Below are 13,564 nucleotides of genomic sequence, written 5' to 3'. Positions count from 1 at the left end.
CCATACCAGCCCACATGCCCTCAACATGGGTGGTGGGTGCTTTGAGGCAGAGGGGCCCCTGTGCTCCCCCTACCCCAAAGCACCTTGTCCCCATGTTGATGAGGACAAGGGCCTCTTCACGATGACAACCATTGCCTGGTGGTTGTCAGCGTCTGGAAGCCCCCTTGGACAAGGGACCCCCCAGATCATGACCCCCCTCCCTAGGTGAATGAGTTATTAAAGCAGATCCCTCTCTCCCTCACTCTCCTATCTTTTGCTGGGTCTTCTCCCCTCTCCGGTCCTTCTCCGCTATCTTTTGCTGGGTCTTCACCCTCTGTTGTCATTTGAAAAAAATAAAAATAAAAAAAATGTCTCTCTAAGAGCTATGGGCAATGACTTGGAGACAGGAGGGGGGGGGCGCTATCTTCCCCTCACTCGTCTCCATGTCAGGCCAGGGATAGGTCCAGATCGCCATCACGGACCTGGCTCCTAACTTTTTTAGCTGGCTCCTAGATTCCAAGCAAATTTGTCAACCCCTGCCATAGGGAACCATCGATTTTGAATAGAGACAGAAATGCGGAATGGTGCACAACTGTGTATACAGCGTTAAGTCCCGTTAAATAGTTTTTAACACCTTTTACTCACATCTGCTGTTTTTACAGCTGTAGCGCTGGAGCCTCGGAACATTTTTTTTTTTTAATTATTATTATTATTTTTTTAAGCTTAAAAACGCCTATGCTACTTACAGCTCAAACGCCATGGTGGGCATGAGGCCTTAGGCTAACATGGAGGTGCGTTTTTAAGCTGCAAAAAATGCTCAAAAAAGTGGCTGCAAAAACATCAGTGGGCATGAGACCTTAAAGTGGTTGTAAACCCATGGGAAGGGGGGAAAAAAACGCAACCTGCAAGGCAAAGGCATAATGAGCTAGTATGCCTAGCATACTAGCTCATTATGAATAACTTACCTGAGAACGAAGCCCCCGAAGCGGTCCTCAGTCTTCATGTCCGTCGCTGCCATGGATCCCGGAGTGACTTCCGGGTCTCGCTGCTTCGGCGCTGTGATTTACCGGAGCAGCGATGACGTCGCTCATGCGCACGGGAGCCAACACTCGCGGCATATCGCCGCTGTCTACGGCGCATGCGCCGTAGACAGCGGTGGCTGTCTTTTTGTAAATATCGGTTTAGGAGATATATACGGTTTAGGAGATATTTCTTGGACCTACAGGTAAGCCTTAATCTAGGTTTACCTGTAGGTCAAAGTGGTTTGTAGGGGTTTACAACCACTTTAAGGTGAACATACTGGGTCTGTTTCTTCAGTGTTTGGCATATAACTGGCCTCAAACAGGCATTTTAAAGGAACTTTAGATATTTTTCCACATTAACATGCAGTCCAAGCTGTCCAGCAAAATCTTAAGCCCTTTTAAAGCCCCTTTTACATGGCCAGGTAGCTGCAGCCGCTGGATTCCTGTGGCAAGAATCGGGGAATTATTGCTGCTGAAATGACCGGATTATGTGATCGGCAGCAGCCGTTCAACCCATTTAAATTAATGGTGGCTGGTGGTAGCCACTGCTGTTCTCATGTAGCTGCACACAAGGTAGCTGCGTTTAGTGACAGATGTATGAGTCTAGACACAGTCAGCCAGCTGTTTGAAAGGGGCCTAAAAGTTGCTCTTGTTAACCCGTCAAGTATGTAATAAAGCAAGATTACAATGACCTTATACCCTGGGAGGGTGGAGTCTACGCTTGCAGGTATAAATTGGGCATCTGGAGGTGCTAGTAGGGGTGTGTTGGAGGCTCAGTGAGTTCCATCATGATGGGGAACTGTTGGAGCTTTGCCCAATCGAAACAGCCTAGTTAGCGATGGCTTTTCCCATGTTCCTATCCTGACTATCATAATCAGTGCTTTATTAAATGTTTTTTTCAGCATTTTATTATGAACCTAATTTTTACATCCAGTGTAATAACCCTACATTGCTCTTTTCACACACAGTGCTTCAAGTAGACAAATACGTGGTGTGCTTTTGTCATCTGTTCCTCCAAGACTTTGACACTGCAACTGGACATGCACAGCTAAAATTTCCACAGATTCTTGTAGCCATAAGACCCCTTTCACACTGAGGCAGTTTTCAGGCCTGAAAACTGCCTCCTATTCATTGCAATGGGTGCTTTCACACTGGGGCAGTGTGCTTGCGAGACGTTAGAAAAGGTCCTGCAAGCAGCATCTTTGGGGTGGGTTGGGAGCGCTGTATACAGTTCTGGAAGTTCATAGCCAGGAAGAGGAAATGACATCCTTGCAGTGAAGAGTTCTACCGGATCCAGCTGCCTGTGTTTCGTCAGAATTTGTAACGGATGTTATGTTCCGCCGCGGCCGTCTTGATACAGTGAGAAGGCGCTAGGGGTGCAACGGATCGTCGCCGATCCGTGATCCGAACGGGTCACCCCGCTGGCATCGGCACACGCCGCGGAGCGCTCCGCGGTCTCGGCCTTAGCAAAGGCCACGGCTTCGGCCTAGCTCCGAAGCGGTGGCCATCTTTCTACACCCAGGCCGTTTACACTGTGATCGCTCCGTCAAATGACGGAGCGATCACTTGTAAACAAACCGGCGTCATGTCATGACGCTGGCTTCTCTCTCACCTCTCTGTACTGATCTGTACAGTGGAGGGAAGAGATAGGTGTCAGCAGCGCTGTGGGCTGGATCTGTAGTGCCCACAGTGCTGCTCTGTGACCGTCATCCCTCCATACCCTGCCATAACCCCGCCAATTCTCTGCCATGCTCAGCCAATATTACAATGGGGGAGATTGTGGATATTACATTGGGGACAATATGGTGGTGGAATTTTCACAGGTTTTTGCAAATTCCAATTATTATTTACTGATCTGAAAAATGATCCGATCCGTGAGTTTTATGATCCGTTGCCCCCCCTAGAAGGCGCCAAGTGGACTTGTTACACCCACTTGCATTTTTACACTTATTTTTAACAGTAAAATTCAACATGTAAACAGTCTCATGTATTTCACCATTTAGCTCTATTTACTGTTAAAAAAATAAGTGTGAAATGCAAGACTCTGGTGGGTGTAACAAGATGTCCGCTAGCTGCTTTCTCACTATTACTGTAGAGTGCGGGGTGTAGCAAGATGACGGCACGTCACTTCCATTAGAAATTTGCGATGGCTCGCCTAATCTGACAGAGCACCTGCACCACGTGGACATTCTTCACTAGTAGTAAATAATGTGACTAAATCTGCACAGAAAAAAACAAGTTAAACCTCAGCTTTGTTAATTTGTTAATAGGCTATTTTTACAGCTGAATTCTTTATTTCCCTGTAGATTTACCACCATTTTCTTGTGCTTGGTTTTGGTGAGGTGGACAGGCATGTAAATGTCGTCCAACAGGTTGTCTGTTCTTCTTGTTAATATTTTTGCAGTTTCAAGGAATTTACTCATGAGTCTCATGGATGCGTTTGTCGCTGATCTCTCAATCTAAAAATTGCTCGCTACAGTAGGTGTCTGTCACTGGTTTCTATACTCGCTGACCTGAACAAGTTTACAGATCGTTACTTCTGACTTTCCTGATCTGCATAATTGTTCTGTATGGGTCAGTGAAGCCAGAGATTCGGCATAACTGCCAGACAAGATATCTTTTTATAGGGGGGATTCTCTCCCCCCCATTCATAGCTGAGCTGCAGTGAATAGAAATTAATGCAATGTAGTTTTGACGTTTTCAATAAAGTTGGCAAAAATAAAAGGTTCACTGAAGCACTAGACCTCACACTGGCAATTGCCCACACAGTAAAACCCTGCGTCTTCCTGTGTATTTAATATCAATTATGTCAGAAGGGTGTTAGACAATTATATCAGATCATCTGTACCATGTTTTGGATTCATAGTTCCTTTTATGCCAACAGCTTAGCAAATCTGTCTGTTGTGTTTGGTGTTTTTTTTTTTTTTTTTGTTTTTGTTTTGCAATTTATTGGTATTGATTTTATTAACCACTTGCCTAGTGGGCACTTAAACCCTCCTCCTGCCCAGACCAATTTTCAGCTTTCGGTGCTTTCTTTTGAATGACAATTACTTCTTTTGGTGGTATTTGATCACCTCCTGGGTTTTTTATTTTTGCGCTATAAATAAAAAAAAAAAGACCGAAAATATTTGAAAAAAACAAACAAAAAAAAATGCATTTTTCTTAGTTTCTGTGATAAGATTTTGCAAATTGTTAGTTTTTCTTCATAAATTTTGGCCACAATTTATACGGCTACATATCTTTGGTAAAAATAACCCAAATTAGGGGATTTTTTTTTTGGTCTTTGTGAAAGAGAGTCTACAAGCTGTTGTGCAAATTATAAAAAATTGATCACATCTGAAGTACTAACGGCCTATCTCATTTCTTGCGACCCTAATAAGCCATGAAAGTGCAAATACCCCCAAAATGACCCTTTTTATTTTAAATTAATTTTTTTGAAAGACATTCCAAGGTATTTAGTAAGATGCATGGTGAGGTTTTTGATGTTGTAATTTTTTTTCCCCACAATTCTTTACAAAATTAAAAAAAAAAATTTTTTCCCCAAAATTGTCATTGTGATATGTTATTTCTCTCACATGGCATGTGTATACCACAAATGACACCCCAAAATACATTCTGCTACTCCTCCTGAGTATTACCATACCACATGTGTGAGACTTTTTCACAGCCTATCCACATAGAGAGGCCCAACATGCAGGGAGCGCCATCACGTGTTCTAGGAGCATAAATTGCACATCTAACTTGTTGACTACCTATTACACTTTTAAAGGCCCTGGAGCACCAGGACAATGACGTGTGGCACAGATGGCACGTGACACTGGGGACAGGTGGCACTGACAGGTACTGTGGGCACTGAATTTTTTTGTGTGTACACTCAGCCATTGGCTGAGAGCGCTGATCAGGAGCCGGTCGGCTACTGGTATTCCATCATGTTCGTCCGACAGAAGCTGGCCAAAAGGCCGCCTTCTGTCAGATGGGGTGGCATACACACGGCAGTTGGCTTTTTTTTTATTTTCTTTTTTTTTTTTTTTTTACAGTCTGTACCGACACTCGGCCAGTTTGGGGATTAAGTGTGTGAATATTCTCATGTTTTCTTTTGCATTGATGATAGTGCCAAATGTCTTGTCTTGTCCTTCTTTGACCTAGAGAGTATATAGTAATATGGTCTTGTTTCCTTGTATTTAGACATTTTAGGAACTGTTTTCCTTCAACAAGAGATGACATTTGTTTTGTCCATATTTGATAAAGTACACAAAACTTTAGTGGATCTGTAAAATTATTTATTTATTTTTTTTGATGAATCCTGCATCTAATGATATAAAGTTTTTAATGAAATATACTTTCTTTTTTATTTAATGGCCCTTTTAAAGTCTGACGTTTTCTTAGTCTTTGGACATGAGCATTTATTTTCCTATTTGCTATGTAGTCATGTGGTGCAGTAACGCTGTGGTCTGTTGGCCTACCATGAACCTATTCATCACATCTGTACAGCAGAAGAGATGAATTTTGTAAACCTTTGTCCATATTCAGTGAGTTATTGATCTGGAAAACCTACGACTTTCCATATGGGCACTCAGAGGTGTATATGGGGCTGAATAGATCTGACAGTAAACAGAGCTCTGGTTTCTGATCGAAGCTGCTCTTTGCTCATCAATGCTCCGTTCTCTGTTTTATTGAATAATCTCATTGATCTGCATGGTTACCAATACGGTGTTTGGCTGGACTTGCAGACATAAGCAATATCTGAGGATAGCTGTGCTTTTTTATTTGTTCATTTAATTTTATTGGTGCTTGCAACACTTTCTTCAGCAGTGTTAACGGACTGATCTTGAAAAGTGTGCTGGTTGATCTTGTCATGTTGCGAGGGGGATGCAGGAAATCCAATCTTATTTTAAGATGAATCCCTTTGGCCTCTCCATCTTTTGGCAGCAGCTGTTTTGAAGTTATGTGGCAAGTGAGGTAAAATGGAGTCTGCTCCTGGAGAAAGACAGACAGCATTTAATAAATAGTGGGAGGGAGGTCAGAGTGTGGTGCTTATGAAACACTTTCCTAATAGGGAATGCAGAGAGGCCTGTGCATATGAATTACATGAAACGTGTGTTTTTACATGTGGTTTCCTCTTCTGAAAAAGGCTCTTTGTCCGCATTGATTTACTCTTGAGGTAGGAGAAAAGGTCAGCCGTTTAAGGCCTTCATGTCTGAGGCATGCTTTATATATTTCTGCAGGTAGTAGTAACTGTGCTGAACTTACTTGTTAAACGCCCGTATTATACTGTGCAAAGTTGAGATCGATCACAATATTCTTATATTCTTCGGTCTTGATACACTGTAAAGAATATAAGTAATTCTTGCAGAATATTGAAGTAGGCTTGGAAGGCATTTTGATAAATGGCCTCTATCTTTTTAATTCACACTCAAAGCAGCTCTGCAAAATGGCAGATGGAATTTCAACGTTTGGAGGACCATTTTACAATATTGCATTTTCAATAGAATGTTATAGGCGCAAAGGGAAACACACAAAATGAAATCCAAAATAATATCTAACAAAATAAAAAAAATAAAAAAACAAAGTACAATAGAATAGGTTATAGGTGCATTCTGCACGCTTCAGTGAAGTGCAATGCATTGGAGGTCCATAGAAATCGATGGATACATGTTAACGTGCATGTAACACATTATGATACATTGTCAACAGATTTTACCAAGCCTTTGCACAATGGCTGCCTTGGTGAACAGACGGGATGTCACTTTTGTGACATCTGTCCCCATACAATGTTTTTATTAGCACCTATAAAAAACAAAACAAAAAAAAAAAAAGCTTTCTGGACCTATATTACATCTAATGGTGGTTAGAGCTTGCATCAGTTTACATCAGACTACCTCCAATCTGTCATTTTTAATTTACAGATTACATTTTTTGAAAAAAATTAAAGCTTTTTTCCTAGACTTGGAAGTAAACGGATGCAAATCGATGCACGTCCAGTTATATCCGTCTGCCTATATAGACATGCTTGGATCAGGACTAGCTGAAAAGCTGACAGGAGGATCCTGATTGGACCACCGGAGTGAATGTGGTTTATGGCTAGGTTCACACTTTGTGTATATATGCAATGGAGTGTGAGCGGATTTCCACGCATCTTGTGTAGGGCAGCCAGTTTATAGGGTCTGCCCTACACGAAAGAAACGTGCAAAACAAATCGCAGATCCTTTTACAAAGTTGTGTTTTGCTGACTTGCATGGTGCTGCACACAATACCAAATGAGGGAGGGTGCCAATAAAAAAATAATTGTAAAGGTGTGTGTGTTGTGTGGGGTTTTATTTTATTTTTTAAGTAACCTTGTTATACTTGCCTGCTCTGTGCAATGGTATTTTTTTTATATTGAGCCTCCTGTTTTGCTGTCCTCCACTGGTGTTCTTGGCTCCTCCTCTTCTTTAAAAGCCCCCATAGCAAGCTGCTTGCTATGGGGACATTTTTACAGGCATGTTCCTAAGCCAGGCCGTATGTGTCCTCAGACACATGGCGTGACTTGGCCCACCGCCTCCCAGAAACTGGATGGTGGCAGCAGGAGTCTATGTACTAAGTAAAGCCTGTGAATGCAGGAAGAGAGCAGAGCTGGGCTGCTGGCGGGGACAGCGCTGGACCGAGAGTGGTGCCAGTTAAGGGGGGGGGGCGGCACATACAGTGCAAGGTTTTTTACCTTAATGCAGACCGTGTCTACAGAACCATTTTAATAGTTAATATCTCAAATCTGCTAAAGGGCATTGTGTCAAAGCGTGTGCATTCCTGACACGCACAAAGTGTGAACCTAGCCTGACTGTGATTTTTGTACCTGAAAAGCATTTTTAAAAGCAGGATGGAAGCATGCATGAGAGAATAAAATAAAACAAAATTCACTTGCAAGCCTAAAATAATATAACGCCAATATGTAGATACAGACCCGAATAGCTAAGTTTTGCCACTGCCTGTGCTAAGCCTGACTCCCTTCCTGTCTGTTTGGGTTTAGCACAACAGTAACTACATTTTTAGTAGAGTGGGCAAGTGTTGCAACCCCAGTCAGGTTTTTTGTGGCAAGCGTACTCATATACTAACTTTTGGCTCTGAGCCTGGTGCGTTTGGCAACGTGCACCAAATCACACTGCGTTTGGGGTGCTGTTAGGAAATTATAGTGCTGCAATTCTGAAACTGGGCAGAAATGCACAATTCTGCCTGCGTTTTCAGTGTATAATCTCACAAGATGTCATTTATGGTGAAGGTCTTCTTCTTCAAGTTCACCTTTTGGGGTAAAAAAATAAATACACGTATTTTTTGAAGAACAAAATGTGCATTTTTTTTTTTTTTGTTCCTGCAGGTGCCTGAAAAGCATTGCACCCATGATCTGTGGATGGAATGTTAGGCTTCTGCAGATTAATTAAAGCTGTCTGCTCCTACCTCCTGTACAGATCAATAAACTGAGAGCGCTCGGCAGCACCCTCACAGTTCATTGAGGTCTACAAGCCATCTACCAGCAATCTGTGAATGAATGGAATAAAAGTACTGTCTACAGTGGCAGACAGTACTTGTATTCCATTCATTCACAGATTGCTGTGAATAATTGGCACAGCTTTGTGGGTGGAGCTCTGCACAGCTGCTCAACTTTTAAATTTGGGACGGCTTTAACGGGGGGAGGGGATTTGGGGTGGTGGGGGGGGGGGGCTCCTGGAGCATGTTACACGCAACCCCCAAATATGGGTGTAATGTGAACTTGTCCCTTTACAAGGGTCGACCTAGAAATAGCTTGAGTTGCTTTGACTTATCTGACCTCTGGGCTTTATTATGTCTGTGCTCTTGTGAATGTTGTAACTCAATAGCATATTTTGTGATTATCGCTAAATATATCTTAAGAATTGAGCATGTTTCAGCTGACATTATCTTGTGATCAGGTACATGGTAATTTGGCAGCCTTAGTCCAAATAACTGTTTAGTTGTGTATTTGGGGGGTAGACGCTACAGTGTGGATTGTGTTTCAGAGTAATAATGACTTGTTTAGACATCTTGGCTCTGACTTGCCTAGAGCACAGCCTGCGACTTTCATTGCTTCCATTTAATTTTCTGCCTTATTAGTTCTATTGTACATTCCAGGTAGCTTTGCTTGCCAGAGGAGATTCTCATTTACACCGGATACTGAGAGCAACTGCAGTAATATTAAACAAGGCTGTTAAATTTTGCGGCTATGTAAATTCTGGTTTGAAGCATAGTCATAACTTTTTATGGGATCAGTCAGTCTTAATACAGAAAAGGGTGTAGAGGTTGGTGTTGTGGGAGAAATGTACCTTCCCCTCCCTTGCTCTGCGTGTCTTGGTTGCATTATAGAAGTAGAATTAAAAGGCTGTCTTAATGATACTTGGCTCGCCCCGTTCCCTGTCCATTCCATTCTTCTATTGGAGCTGTTGAAAGTACTTGGTATGGGAAGAGCATATGACTTTACCCTTCCTCCCAGGATGTAGTGCACAAGGCCTATCATCTGGCCTGAGAACTGTCACCTCTCCTGTCTGAGTCACCCAAAAACGTGTTACTACAGGATGCTTGCAGAATTCTCTCCACCAGCAGCCAAACGGCTCCCAATCAACCGTAGTGTTCTGATTGAGTGGGGCTGTCCCCCTGTTGGAACACAACAGCTCAGCAGGGGAGATCACTTTACTAACATTTTTTTATAATTTTTGGTCAGCTTTAACTCAGACTGGTCTTCTTGCCATGTTTATTTTGCATTTATCTGCTTATTTGTCACTTACGGTGAAGATGTAATTAAAATTGAGCCTTTTAAATGCTAATGGCTTTTGTGTGACCAGGTGACGTGACCTTGCAGAATAAAGATAATGAAATAAAGAGAACAATGTTCACCATATACCCATTTGATGCAAATTGTTCCATTACTAATTCTATTCAAGATAATAGAATTGAGATTTTGTGATGGGGAAGTGTTGTAGCCATTGAGTCTTTGTTGCAAAACTTGACCTTCAGGCTGAAGGTACCTGGGATGTTAGCTGAGGATTGAGCATCCAAGCATGCCATCAATCATTTTGTATGAGGCTCGGGGGTTTATCACCTACCTCTGTCTCTCAGGTAAATGTGAGTACTTTGTTTTGGTAGCAGACATTTACCTGTGCCTCTTGCACTGTAGTGTTACACAAGCCTAGTATCAGTAGGCAGAAAGTTGGTTGATCCCATAATTGTCTATGCAGTTTTTTATGATGACCTGTCTGTGCTAAGGTTTGATTGGCCAAAACATCTAATTTTCTGCATTTTTATCATTTTTTAGAGGAAATGATGGAAGAATTGCATAGCCTGGACCCTCGGCGCCAGGAATTGTTGGAAGCACGATTTACAGGAGCTGGGGTTTCAAAGGTAAGCTTTAACAGCTCATTAGCTTAAATTGCATTTTGGTGTTGTGCTGTAGTAGGTTTTAATATGTCTGTTTCAGTTCTGCTTTGTGTGATTTCACTATTTGCAAGCCCAGTAGACTCTCATAGTCCCTGTTCGTACTTTAAAGGGCCATTCAAATGGGTGTTACACTTGGCACAGGAATTGAGCTGTTGCTAAAGCAAGTTGAAGGTTGGGAAATGGCACCTTGCATCTACCTGAGCTGTTTAATTGTGGGATGCTTTTTAAAGTTTAAACCAGATATATATATATTCCTTCTCTCTGCTCTTCTGAAGCCACAGCCATCAAAAGAAAGGAAGAGAAAAACTGTGCAGTCTTGATATTGACCAAATACTTATTTTCCACCATAATATGCAAATAAATGCTTTCAAATATCAGACAATGTGATTGTCTGTCTGGATTTGTTTCCACATTTTGTCTCTCATAGTTGAGGTATACCTATGATGACAATTACAGGCCTCATCTTTTTTAGTGGGAGAACTTACACAATTGGTGGCTGCATAAATACTTTTTTGCCCCACTGTATGTGTGTGTGTGTGTGTATATATATGTGTATATATATATATATATATATATATATATATATATATATATATATATATATATATATATATATATATATAAAAATTTTATGTACACCCTCACATTTTTGTAAATATTTTATTATATCTTTTCATGTGACAACACTGAAGAAATGAAACTTTTCTACAATGTAAAGTAGTGAGTGTACAGCTTGTATAATAGTGTAAATTTACTGCCCCCTCAAAATAGCCCGACACAGCCATTGATGTCTAAACTGCGGGCAACAATAGTGAGTACACCCCTAAGTGAAAATGTCCAAATTGGGCCCAATTAGCCATTTTCCCTCCTGGGTGTCATGTGAATCGTTGTTACAGGCTCTTAGGTGTGAATGGGGAGCAGGTGTGTTCAATTTGGTGTTATCGTGCTCTCTCATACTGGTCACTGCTGGAAGTTCAACATGGCAGCTCCATTGCAAAGAACTCTGAGGATCTGAAAATAAAGAATTGTTGCTCTACATAAATATAGCTTAGGCCAGTGATGGGGGACCTTGGCACCCCAGATGTTTTGGAACTACAACTTCACTGCAGAGTGCATGAGCATCATGGGGAAATGTAGTTCCAAAACATCTGGGGTGCCAAGGTTTGCCATCACTGACCTAGGCTTTAAGAAGATTGCCAAGACCCTGAAATTGAGCTGCAGCACGGTGGCCAAGACCATACAGGCGTTTAACAGGTCAGGGTCCACTTAGAACAGGCATTGCCGTGGTTGACCAAAGAAGTTGAGTGAAGGGGTGGGGGGGGGGGGGGGGTCAGCCTGTCAGTGCTCAGACCATATGCCACACACTGCATCAAATTGATCTTCATGGCTGTCATACCAGAAGGAAGCCCCTTCTAAAGATGATGCACAAGAAAGCCCAGTTTTCTGAAGACAAGCAGACTAAGGACGCGAATTACTGGAACCATGTCCCGTGATCTTATGAGATCAAGATAAACTTTTTTGGTTCAGATGATGTCAGGCGTGTGTGGCGGCAACCAGGTGAGGAGTCCAAAGACAAATGTCTTGCCTACAGTCAAGCATGGTGGTGGGAGTGTCATGGTCTGGGGCTGCATGAGTGCTGCTGACACTGGGGAGCTACAGTTCATTGAGCCAACATGTACTATGACATACTGAAGCAGAACATGATCTTCTCCCTTCAGAGACTGGGCTACAGGACAGTATGCCAACATAACGACCCGAAAAACACCTCCATGACGACCGCTGCTTTGCTCAAGAAGCTGAGGGTAAAGGTGATGGACTGGTCAAGCATGTCTCCATACCTAAACCCTATTGAGAATCTGTGGGGCATACTCCACCAGCTCCGTGATGTCATGGAGGAGTGGAAAAGGACTCCAGTGGCAACCTGTGAAGCTCTGGTGAACTCCATGCCCAAGAGGGTTAAGGCAATGCTGGAAAATAATGGTGGCCACACACAAATATTGACACTTTGGGCCCAATTTGGACATTTTCACTTAGGGGTGTACTCACTTTTGTTGCCAGCGGTTTGGACATTAATGGCTGTGTGTTGAGTTATTTTGAGGGGACAGCACATTTACACTGTAAGTGCCCGTTGACACTACCGCAACTTGTCAGGCGACTTGGCTGCCTGACAAGTCACACTCCGTTCTGTACTATGGAACCGTTCTAATAGGAGTGACTCAAGTTGCTCCGACTTAGAAAAAGGTTCCTGTACTATTTTTGGGGCGACTTCAGGCGACTTGCATTGACTTCTATACAGTAGTCGTTTTGCAAGTCGCTGCTGAAGTCGTGTGCAGGTCGCGCCTGTGAGTCGCGCTGCAAGTCGTGCCGCCCCTGTGTGAACAGCCACTCATACAAGCTGTACACTCCTTTACATTGTAGCAAAGTGTCATTTCTTCAGTATTGTCACATGAAGAGATAATAAAATATTTATAAGAATTGTGAGTGGTGTATTCGTTTTTGTGAGATACTATGTGTGAAAAAAAAAAAAAAATATATATATATATATATATATATATAATATATATATTTTTTTTATATAATTTTTTATTTTTATTTTTCTATGCATATTTATAAAGCAGTAAATGTGACTTTCAATAACATTCACTGGTGCAGAATCATGGTAATTGTGAACGCCTGCACCTGGATGATTCACCTGCATTTAGCCCCTGTTCACACAGTTGCAACTTGTCATGTGATTTGGACAGTTTCAAGTCGCACCTCTTTGTCGGCAATGAAATCGTTCATATTGCCACAGTTCATGTCGCAACAATTATAAAAAGGGTTTCTGCACTACTTTCTACAAATTTCATTGCAACTTGTATAGACTTAAGGTTTAAATGAAGTTACAAGCCGCAATGAAATCAACAGTGCAAAGTAGCGTGATTTGCGGCACTGATGGGTGGCACTGTTGGGCATCACTGATCTGACAGGCATTCATAATGGTTCCAGTCAGTGCCCATTTGTGTACACTGGCATATAGTGGGCACGCTGTCATCCCTGATGGCCATGGGGGACATACCTGGCCATCCACGTGTTGGGGGCTTCCCTGGTGGTCCAGTGGGGGGCTGATGTGAATATACACTATAATATAAACGTACATTCACATC

At 42.3% G+C, this 13,564-nt stretch overlaps 1 protein-coding gene across 4 annotated transcripts in view; it reads left to right on the top strand.

Annotated features, from left to right (window-relative positions):
* The window catches only part of TLK2 (tousled like kinase 2), a 92,155-nt gene that overhangs the window by 9,489 nt on the left and 69,102 nt on the right, over positions 1-13,564 (top strand). For all 4 annotated transcript variants that reach the window (XM_077460143.1, XM_077460142.1, XM_077460140.1 and 1 more), the window contains exon 2: positions 10,297-10,382. In XM_077460143.1, coding sequence (XP_077316269.1) covers positions 10,302-10,382 — 81 coding nt within the window. In that variant the 5' untranslated portion in view covers positions 10,297-10,301. The remainder of the gene's footprint in view (positions 1-10,296; positions 10,383-13,564) is intronic.

The sequence above is a fragment of the Lithobates pipiens genome, unplaced genomic scaffold (assembly GCF_037356315.1).
Source record: "Lithobates pipiens isolate NorthernLeopardFrog02 unplaced genomic scaffold, aLitPip1_a1.2 Scaffold_28, whole genome shotgun sequence".
In the NCBI taxonomy this organism is placed as follows: domain Eukaryota; kingdom Metazoa; phylum Chordata; class Amphibia; order Anura; family Ranidae; genus Lithobates; species Lithobates pipiens.
Note: the sequence above shows the minus strand (reverse complement) of the source record. Positions and strands in the feature narration are given on the sequence as shown.